The 11,762-nt window shown below is 28.7% G+C and overlaps 2 protein-coding genes across 5 annotated transcripts in view; both read left to right on the top strand.

Annotated features, from left to right (window-relative positions):
• Positions 1–571: 571 nt before the first annotated feature.
• Positions 572–3,494, top strand: LOC119611697 (acidic phospholipase A2 PA4). Its single transcript, XM_037967369.1, is given in 6 exon segments — positions 572–632; positions 634–734; positions 798–967; positions 1,039–1,233; positions 1,309–1,396; positions 3,272–3,494. Coding segments are annotated over 6 exon segments (711 nt in total). The 5' UTR covers position 572; the 3' UTR covers positions 3,369–3,494.
• A 2,464-nt stretch (positions 3,495–5,958) lies between these two features.
• Positions 5,959–11,762, top strand: part of LOC119611696 (probable WRKY transcription factor protein 1) — a 67,783-nt gene continuing 61,979 nt past the window's right edge. For 2 of the 4 annotated variants that reach the window (XM_037967365.1, XM_037967362.1), the window contains exon 1: positions 5,959–6,415. The gene's annotated coding sequence lies outside the window, so the exon portion shown is untranslated. The remainder of the gene's footprint in view (positions 6,416–11,762) is intronic. The other 2 variants (XM_037967366.1, XM_037967368.1) reach the window with 1 other exon arrangement.

Here is an 11,762-nt window from a genome sequence, read left to right as displayed (position 1 = left end):
AAAAAATATTTTCTCACAGAAAAATTTCTTGACGATTTTTTTAGTATAAAGCTGTCTTAACAATTTCGTAACAGAAAATTGTTTTAACATGTTTTTTAATAAAAATATTAAACATTTTCGAATAGAAAAATGTCTTAACAATTTAGGAAAATATCTTGGAAAATATTTAAAAATTGTTTTCTAACAGGAAAATTTTTTAAAATTATTTTCTAGACAAATGTCTTGACATATTTTTAAGGGAAAACTACCTTGACAGTTCTGTCTTGGCGCTTTCCTAAAAGAAAAATGTATTTTCTCAGAGAAAAATTTATTGAAATCTTTTTTAGTAGATAGCTGCCTTCACAATTTCGTTATGGAAAACAGTTTTAAGAGATTCAATTAACAATTTTGTAATAGAAAACTAACTGTCTTAACAGATTTATTAACATAAAAATGTCTTGACAAGTTTCTTTTAGAAAAATGTAATTTCTTATATCAAAAATTCTATACTTGTCACTTGTTCTTTTAATTATTATATAGCTAAGTCCATAGTTAAAATAATACTAATATCTACCCTTCAATTTCCTTTCAGCATGTCTCTTAAGCTCTTCATACTAGTGCTAACGGTAGCACTTTTTGTAACGATGCCCTTAAAAACCGGTAAGCGGCTCTGCAGTTCTAATATCCGATATAACAATGACAGTAATGGTGGAATTATCATCACGCTATCCATTCTGTAAAATGCATACAGATCGGTTAGTAAATACAACAAATCTGAAATAAAAATAAACAATAAACTTTTCCTTATTCCTTTACAGAGGTGATATACAACGTATGTTATTAAATTCCGATCCCAGACGTATAAGACAAGTACCAAGAGAATCGGTAATGGAACTAGAAGAAGTATGTTTAAGTGCCGGTTCTCAAGGGCCAGAGTTTCGAGGAAGTTTAGGTTTTATATATCCGGGAACTAAATGGTGTGGACCGGGTGAGTTTAGAAAAAGAAATTATAAATTGATTAAAATTTTATTGAATTATTTCACTTTTTTGTATAAAAAGGTACCGCTGCTACCGATTACAATGACTTGGGCTATCATGCCGATGAGGATCGCTGTTGTCGGGAACATGACAACTGTCCGAATGTCTTAAATGTGGGAGAATGTAGGCGTGGTCTATGCAATACCGGTACATTTACAAGATCCCATTGTGATTGTGATGCCCGCTTAAGACGTTGTCTGCAGTCACTTAATACCGGTAAGTTTTAATTATAAATTTTATTCAAAAAAATGTAAAATAACTCAAATTATTTTATCTTTATAATACCTATAGAAACTGCTAATACCTTGGGCGCTATATTCTATAATGTAGTACAAGTGACCTGTTTCCAGGAACGCAGTCCCTGTTCGGCACGTCAAAGGTTTGAGAATTTCTTTCATAGAGCCAATCAATGTGACATTGAATATCGTTCAGCCGATTTATATGTACCACCCAATGCTGGCAATCTGATACAGAAGATCTTATCCAAACCCTATGGTTTTACGAATCAATTTTCCCCACCCAATAACTATATAACAGGACGTTCAATATCCGATGCTAATCCATTTACCAATGTTAAACGTCGTGTGGGTGTAACTTTGGCTTCGGTGGGTCTGGCGGCAAGAAATTTATTTCGCGAAATAGTTCAAAGTCCTCGAGTCGTGTGGGATAGTTTAAATTCTCCCGTTAGCCGTGATTTGCCGGCAAATTCGAATTATTATAGTAGATATTCACAGCCACCACCAAGAAGTTATGAGTATTCGAGACCTTCGTCGGGTTATCACTATAGATCGGCTGTAACGCCGAATAATTTTTGGCATTATTGAAAAAAAACCAAAGACTGAATTATAAGTTTTAGTTTATGTTACTACTTTAAGTATTTCATCGTATTTAGTTATTGTAGTTTGAATTGAGTAAGAGTTGGTCCGATTTTTTCTTTATTTGAAAAAAATGGCAAGACATTTTTCTGTTAACCAGTGTCTAGATTAGATAAATATTTATCACAGCACTTTACAAAAGTTGTCTTGACAATTGTCCTGATAACTTTGTCATAACGATGCTATAACTTTAATAAATGCTGACTATTCTTGCTAATTTTTATCATGATAAAAAGCTGTTGACGTTTAGCATAATAAAAATTTATCAAATCTAGACACGTTGACAAGAAATTTTTATGTTAAACAATTTTGAAGATTTTTTTTAATGAAAATTGTAAGAAAAAAAGTTTTATTAAAAAATTGTTAAGACATTTTTTATCAGAATTTTGTCAAAACAAATTTCTATTATAAAATTGTTAAGACATATTTCTATTGGCAACTTGACAAGACATTTTTTCATCAGAAAACTATTAATATATTTTTATATTAGAAAACTGTCAACACATTTTTGATTAGAAAATGTATATGCTAGACGAAATTGTCAAGCCATTTTTATCAGAAATTTGTTAAGACATATTTTTATTAGAAAATTGTAAAGGAATTTTTCTATTATAGAAATTCTCAAGACACTTTTCATTTATCAGCAAATTCAAGGCATTTTTCTATCAGAAAATTATCCAGACATTTTTTATTAGAAAATTTATCTGGCAGATAAATGTAAAGAAATTTTTTCTAAGAAAGTTGTTAAGACATTTTTTATCAAGAAATTTTTATTGTAGTAAATTGTTAAGACATTTTTCTATTGGAAAGTTGTCAAGACATTTTTATTTTAGAAAAATATTAAAAAATTTTTAATTTAATAAATTGTCAAGACATTTATCTATTGTAAAGTTATTAAGCCCTTTCATATCAGAAAATTGTCCAGATTATTTTCATTGAGACAATTGTGAAGACATAATAATCATCAGAAAATTATCACAACATTTTTTATCAGAAATTTGTCACAACATTTCTCAATTGGAAAAATTGTCAAGATATTTTTCTGTCAATGTATAATGTTAAGACAATTTTCTATCAGAATATGAAAAATGTTCTGAAAGGGAATTGTGAAGAATTTGACCATCTCTGCTCCATAATTATTTATGTAGAAATCCTTATACTTTTGATTTTAAATTTTAGTTTATAATTGCCATATTATCTCCTTAGTTTTTAAATTATTTTTAAGTTCACTCCCCAGTATTTTAATTATAATTTCCAAAAATAAAATTTATTAAAAATCAATTTTTGTTTTATTATTTTTAAAATTTTAATTAAAAGTTTTGTTTGTTTTTAAAGTAAAACTTAAAAACCCTTATAAATAAAAATTCTTATCTTTCCAGAGCTGGCTACAATCAAACCGAACAAGATCAAATCTGTGCCAAATGGCAATATCAACCATCTGAAAAATATGTACCCAGTGCTCCGGGTCATAATTAAACTTTAAAACCAACATATAGAAACGTATCAAATCTGAACGATTAAACACCGCAATTTACAACGAATCTAATTTATTTTCGAAGACAAACGATGATATTTTGTCAAATATTTTTATAATAAAATAACCAAAAAAAAAAAAAATATATATTAGCAATTAATTATTATTTAATAAAAAACAATAAAGAAAATTAACAACAACGTAGCTGTAATGTAAACTTTTAGCTTGATAAATTATTATTTTTCTACAACAAAGTGATACACAACAAACAAACAAACATCCTGAAAATGTAACGCAACCCGTCTAATGATCTCAAGTATAAGTTATTATATGAGATGTATCTTTTTAAATTGTAGTTACTAGAAAAAAATAGTGTAGTTGTTGAAATATTCAGAATTATTTACAAATAAAAAAGCAATTGAAAGAAAATATTCAAATTGTGTGTATAATTTTAAGTCGAGTTTGAAACGTTATTTCCATTACTTGTGGCCTCATTTCCATTTATAAAAAAAAAAATTTTGCTGATCCCGCGAAATCATCAAAATTTGTTCGGATTGACACACAGACACGTACATCTCTTACCGGGACGATTTTGCTGAGATATCCCATTTCTAAGTAGCATGCTCAGTTCATATAAAAAACGGCTATTGGAAATTTTGCTGAGCCTCAGTAAAATTGCCAATTTCCAACACAAAAGATACAACCCGTGGAAATTTTGTAATAACGAACTTATGGGTTTATGACTTAGCTAAGACAAATTTACGTTATTTCTGCATGCTAAAGAGGGCGCTACTGTTGCAGTTATTGTGTTAAAGCAGAGCAAAGTATTGTGGGTACAACAGTTTCAGGTAAGACCGTTCTACTTTTCTTACTAACTTACTAACTAACTAACTAACTAACTAACTAACTAACTAACTAACTAACTAACTAACTAACTAACTAACTAACTAACTAACTAACTAACTAACTAACTAACTAACTAACTAACTAACTAACTAACTAACTAACTAACTAACTACTAACTAACTAACTAACTAACTAACTAACTAACTAACTACTAACTAACTAACTAACTAACTAACTAACTAACTAACTAACTAACTAACTACTACTAACTAACTAACTAACTAACTAACTAACTAACTAACTAACTAACTAACTAACTAACTAACTAACTAACTAACTAACTAACTAACTAACTAACTAACTAACTAACTAACTACTAACTAACTAACTAACTAACTACTAACTAACTAACTAACTAACTAACTAACTAACTAACTAACTAACTAACTAACTAACTAACTAACTAACTAACTAACTAACTAACTACTAACTAACTAACTAACTAACTACTAACTAACTAACTAACTAACTAACTAACTAACTAACTAACTAACTAACTAACTAACTAACTAACTAACTACTAACTAACTAACTAACTAACTAACTAACTAACTAACTAACTAACTAACTAACTAACTAACTAACTAACTAACTAACTAACTAACTAACTAACTAACTAACTAACTAACTAACTAACTAACTAACTAACTAACTAACTAACTAACTAACTAACTAACTAACTAACTAACTACTAACTAACTAACTAACTAACTAACTAACTACTAACTAACTAACTACTAACTAACTAACTAACTAACTAACTAACTAACTAACTAACTAACTACTAACTAACTAACTAACTAACTAACTAACTAACTAACTAACTAACTACTAACTAACTAACTAACTAACTAACTAACTAACTAACTAACTAACTAACTAACTAACTAACTAACTAACTAACTAACTAACTAACTAACTAACTAACTAACTAACTACTAACTAACTAACTAACTAACTAACTAACTAACTAACTAACTAACTAACTAACTAACTAACTAACTAACTAACTAACTAACTAACTAACTAACTAACTAACTAACTAACTAACTAACTAACTAACTAACTAACTAACTAACTAACTACTAACTAACTAACTAACTTAACTACTAACTAACTAACTAACTAACTAACTAACTAACTAACTAACTAACTAACTACTAACTAACTAACTACTAACTAACTAACTAACTAACTAACTACAACTAACTACTAACTAACTAACTAACTACTAACTAACTAACTAACTAACTAACTAACTAACTAACTAACTACTAACTAACTAACTAACTAACTAACTAACTAACTAACTAACTACTAACTAACTAACTAACTAACAACTAACTAACTAACTAACTAACTGACTACCTATGTTTTTTTTGTGTTCAACTACGAAAAAACCACCCCTTTAAAACACGGTAACCCTGCCTGGAATTCTCCAGTTCTCTTTCGCTCTCTCATTTAACTATGTTTCATATTTCACTTTGTTTCCGCAACAGCACACTCCGACAATTTATAACGTTTGAGTACGTGTGTGTAGTTAACTTTCGTTCGTTTCAAACTCCGAACAAAAATAAATGCAAAAACAAACTCGCTCGCTCTCATACTCACACAAAAATTCGGTTTATCTCTGTTTGTTTGTGTTATTGTTGTTGGTTGCGCCGTGTATGAATGGAAGTCAATACAAAATATTTCAGTTTTCAATGAGCATTCGGGCGGTATTAAACGAAATAACGGAAACTTTGTAAAACGTTACTTTTTCGCTTTGCAATTTTAAACGGGAGTATACGTTGATTTCTAAAATATACTACATTTTGTATATTTTTTGTGAATTGTTGTTTTTTTTTTACATAATAAATCTAACTTAAACGTCAACAACGACGAGTATTATTATCTGTATACTATATAGACGATTTTTTTGATTACAACAATTTAAAAGTATTGTTGTTGTTGCTAGCGTAATAGTAAAAACGAAGTATATACGACGTTTAAGTTGCCTGTGGTGACATTCAACAAATATACAACAAAAACAACAAGAAAAAAAAATAAATAAAAACCACAGCAACAATTACCGGGAAATGTAGACAACAACAAAAATTGAGAAAATATATGGAAACAAAATTAAACTAAATAAATCTGAAAAGTGAGTTGAATGGTTTTGGAAACGGGGTGTTAAGTGTAAAAAAGGGTTCATATTTCAAATAATGTATAAATGTATAAATAATTAGTTGAAATAGCTAATTTGTCTGTCTATAGAAAAGAAAATAAAACAAATATCTATTTGCGGTGAATTATTTTATAAATAATAAAGTGAAATTGTTTATCTTTCATTCCATCTATTTAATAAACATAAAACGCAAAAATTGTATTGGCAAAAAATTAATAATAATAATAAAAACACATACGATTATTAAACAAATAAATATTTAGTTGTTTATTTAATCCAAAATCCAACAAATAATAAAACACAAATTTAATCAATTCGTTGATATGATGGAAAAATTTTGTACTTTTTGCGAAATTATTATATGTACATATTTGTAAATAAAGTGAATAATGTTTAAATTGAATTAAATATATAGACAAACCTTAGGTATATACAACATTATTTGTTTACCCGAATTTATACATATTCTATACAAACAAAAAACCCTTTTTTTTTGCACAAAATTGCAAAAATTATCACCATTAACAGCAGTGAGCGAAAAACCAGAAATTCCTTTAAAATTTATAAAAAAATAAACAACAAAACAAACACGACAGTGTACAAGTCAAGTTTACTTCAAAATTCTTTTCAAACTCTATGATTCTGTGTGTGTGTCAGGGATGAAAAACATAAAAGGTACTATTACTTATTAAGTACCAAAAATAAACTTTAGAAATAAAAAAGGAACTTTTAAATACAAATATAGTGAGATATTGAGATCATATCTTCCTTCATTAAACACTCCAGATATGTTGATCCCCTTCATTGCAAACTAATATCGAAACTGGTTCTACATAACAATAATCAATATAAATCGAAATATCTTAAGAATCTGTGGGGAGATTTGGAACATTTTTGAATCTTTGTCATCTTGTATGAAGACGTGTTAAAGTCAATTTCAATTGGAACGAGCAATATTAGTATTGATATTATATAGAGTGATCAAAGATAGAATCATCATTTTTTTGCCATTGCAAATGAAACACTATTTAGCAAGTTCATAATGAATCCAAGAGACTTTGTATGACCATAAAACCATTTGGTCGTGAAAAAATAAACCTTGACTATAAAGTCATCCTGTATAAAGACATTTTAAGACCAATCTGCTTAAACGATATTAGTATTGATGAGCATGAGCATGTATAGAATCATCTGATATTCGTAAATTGTGTGAAGCCAAAATATTATACGGAGAATACAATCAACTATTTTAAGGTTCATCACTGGAATATCGCAGAGAATTAGAAGTACCACTTGTAAAGGGTGATTTTTCTGTAAATGTGATACAAATTCTTAGCAAAGTTTGGAACAATATGAATTTTACACTAAATTCGAAACGTATAAGTTTGGATCATATTATTAGTTATCCAAATTAGTTGTGACATCAATACAGTGGCAGCAAAACACAGATATCTAAGACTTGCTGAAGAGGTCTTGAACGGCTCGACTATTAAATTATCCGAAGAAGTGAAATATCTGGGAAACATTAGCACAGCTAGCAACAACGGCTTGATATTATACAGAGAACACAATCAACTATTTTAAGGGCCATCACGGGAATATCGCAGAAATTTAGAAGTAAAGGGTGAATTTTTTGTAAATGCGATACAAATTCTTAGCAAAGTTTGGAATAATATGAATTTTACACTAAATCGGAAACGTATAAGTTTGGATCATATTATTAGTTATCCAAATTACTTGTGACATCAATACAGTGACAGCAAAACACAGATATCTAAGACTTGCTGAAGAGGTCTTAAACGGCTCGACTATAAAATTATCCGAAGAAGTAAAATATCTGGGAAATAGTTTTAAAAATATGCACCTTTAACATCCTTATTATTTATGTACCTAATCAGTGTCATCTGACAAGCATCATGTGCAGGATTGTGAATGAAGTATTGACAATGACTTCGACTTACCAAAACGATTCGAACAGTTCGGCAATTAAATTCTCTATAAATAAATATGTCAAGAATATTCATGACAAGGTCCGCATACTTTTATGTACAAGGTCATCAGCATAATGTCGATACATTCCAAAAAATAATGAGACAGATATTCATGTAATTCGATATGCATATCAGCTATCCAAAACTGGCCTCAGAGAACATCGTTAAGATCACGATGAATATGACTATGGGAGTTTCATACAAGAACCTAAATTATGATGATCTATAAGTTGTTTTTTGTGCCAACTTATAGATCTGTTCTTATAGATCAATTCGAATCGTAGATCCTCTTTATTTCAATCAAACTTTTATTACCAATATACTTTCGACATTAATGACAATTGGTAGCTATGAATGTGTTAATACTTTTTGGTATAGGGTTGAGATTTCGAATCGTTAATATGCAAAAGCTTGTTATTTTTGGACCAATAGTTAACTAAGGTTCCATCGGTCGGGCTTGCAAACGAGTGAGTACATTTTGAGACCCATTCTAATATGAACAAATTCGTCAGTGAAACATTTTTGAGTTCGAATTGTGATTGACATTTGAATCAAAGAATCAGATTAAAAACTTATTTATAAAGAAGAATCCAAATATTAAAAAAAATATTTTAAGTCCACTCATATACTGTCCTATCTATAAGACATACATACATATATAACTGAATTCTATTGGTCTTCTCCTATACGATGCAGGTCTAATGTTTTTAAATACATATAAAGTTATAAATACTAAAAATCCTAAAGAGCTCAAACAAGTTTCCAAATGTTGTGATTCAAATCAAATTGTTTGGATCAGGAAGTGTCGTAAAGATTTACTTTATATGTACAATCTAAACTTAAAAGGTATTAGAATACTATAAAATAATAAAGAGGATAATGCAGTTAAAAAAGTCTAATTCCCAATTCGCATAAGTCTTTAGCGTCCCCAAAAAAGTACTTTTTCGCATATTCCTTTCACAAAGGTATCAATTCTCAATACTCATCCCTATTCATGCATTATTTACATTTTATATGGATGTTGTTATTTGGTCTTTAACTTAAGGCTAAAATCCAGTTTTTATACTTAAGTTCCGATTTCTCTTTTTTCTTCGCTTAATTGCATCAAAGAGAAAAGAGAGTTTGAATTGTTGTATAAAAATGTATGATTTTTTTACTTCCAACACCCATTCTTTAACGTACAAAAAATGTCTAAAATCTTATACATACTACATATGTACATATAATTTTTAGCTTATCACAGAATTACCGAAATGTCACGATTCATGTAGAACTCACACTAAAACAAATGAACAAACAAACAAACACCCCAACTTATAAAGATTGGGGGCATCCTTATCGTTTTCTTATGATGTTTTTGTCTATATTATTAAGAAAATACTATAGAAAAACAAAGCAAAACAAAAATAATAATAACAACAAAAACCTGTGTTTAAAAATAAATACTAAAATCTTGAAATAAATATTTTCTTTTTAATTATATTAAAACTCTTATTGCACTTGTTTTTAATAGAGTATTTAGTGGGTTTAGTGATCTATTTTATATTTATGCTCTTAATCGTGTTTAAAATATCAATTGTCATCTTTTCTATTGCCTTTTTTAAAATTTACCTTTTCTGTTGTTTCTTTTTTTCTCTATTTTTATGTTTATAATTCCTTTTTTTTTTTTTTTTGCAAATTTTTAACCAAATAGTGAGAGTTTTTTATCTTTCTTTTAATTTGTTGTTGTTATTTTTATGTTTTTGTTTAAAAAAAAGAACCTTGTATTTGATCATTGTACAAAGTGCGGTTTGATAGTGGTTTTTTATTACTAATAGAGTGTTTCTTCTTCGTCGCTTCCCCGGTATCGTTATTAAACCCCGCTGTTTGGTTTTTGTGTTTTTTTTTCACTTCCATTCATTATTGAAATTATATATTTGATAATTTTCTATAATCGGTGTGAATCATCAGTGTTTTGTAAAGAAACTAACAAAAAATAAAAATTTAAAAACAAATTGAAAAACAGTAAAAAAATAATAAATAAAAGTTAAGGTGAGAGAAACGTTGGTTATTTGAAAAAAAACGTACATAGTTTTGTTATTAAAGTAGTAATTTTACGGTAAAGATTAATTGAATTTAAAAAATATTTTTTATTCGATTTTTTTAAATTTCAGTGAGTTTTCACAAATTTAAAAGAATCTCAAAAAAGTTTTATTTTTAAAATTTGATTTACTGGTACATGACGTTTAAAATAAGTTCCATTACAAATTAATTTCATTCATTTTAACTACATAAAAATGATCTAGGGATTAACCCGAATTCAGACCACATCGGTTGACAGTTACAATTGAAGGGAAGCCTTAACACGCTAGAGTATTTTGAACCCAACGTTCTTGTAGATTTTTTATGTTAAATAGTTGATAGCTTACGGTACTATTTGCTTCTTATTCCGAAAAAGTTCTTTATGAAGTTGGACCCAACTCAATGTTAGATCACACACCCCATTCTATGGCAGCATTATGACATAGCTCAGTTTTCTTTCGGAAACACAAAACTTTTCTTTTGAGACAACGAAATCTCAGTATACATCAGATATTAGAGATTAAAGACTTCTACACTGATGTTTCAACAACTTATAACGATCATCAGCTTGGGAATATTATTTGATAACGTTTTTCAGTCTGGAATTTATGCTATCGGAATGGTCAAAAAAAGGATTTTTGGGCCTTTGTGAATAGTTGTGCTTTTATCTCTAGCAAAGACTCTCAAATTCAATAAATTAGTCCCAGTTCAAACTAGGTTAACACATGGGCAAATAGATATGGGTTCTAGGACATTGGAGCCCAATAAATGATCGAAACAGTGGCACAAATGGGTTTCAATTTCAAATATTCATTGGATTAAAAATTTTCCTAGACGAGTGTGAAATTTTGACCTTTCTTGGACCATCGTATTGGTCTCTCTTAGATTGCCCAAAATGTCTTATCTGAGTTTCAGAACATGAGAAAATTCTAAATTAAATTCAATCCACATGTGTATGCTTAATTCTCTGTCTAGACTGCAGTTTTGAAAGCTACAATGGGTGCCTGATCGAGATTTTTTCAAATTAGCTCGGTCTCTCTCACACTGTCTCATAGCTGTGACGTTTTCCGTCATAAAACTGGCAACCAAATCTCAAAACTTATTTAGTAATTACTTGAGTATTCTAAGACTCAAGCCAATTCATAAGTCTTACCCCCATTAACTCAATGTCTGGTTATATTTTATCGTAAGGTTAAATTGACAGTTTTCATACAAAAATTATTTTAACCGACGGAATATCTACCGGTTAAACGATAACCGAAGGTAGTATT

This window comes from Lucilia sericata, unplaced genomic scaffold, assembly GCF_015586225.1.
Source record: "Lucilia sericata isolate MDLA Ls3-8-SP2 unplaced genomic scaffold, ASM1558622v1 Contig001512F_arrow, whole genome shotgun sequence".
Taxonomy (NCBI): domain Eukaryota; kingdom Metazoa; phylum Arthropoda; class Insecta; order Diptera; family Calliphoridae; genus Lucilia; species Lucilia sericata.
This window is presented reverse-complemented; position numbering and strand designations above follow the sequence as displayed.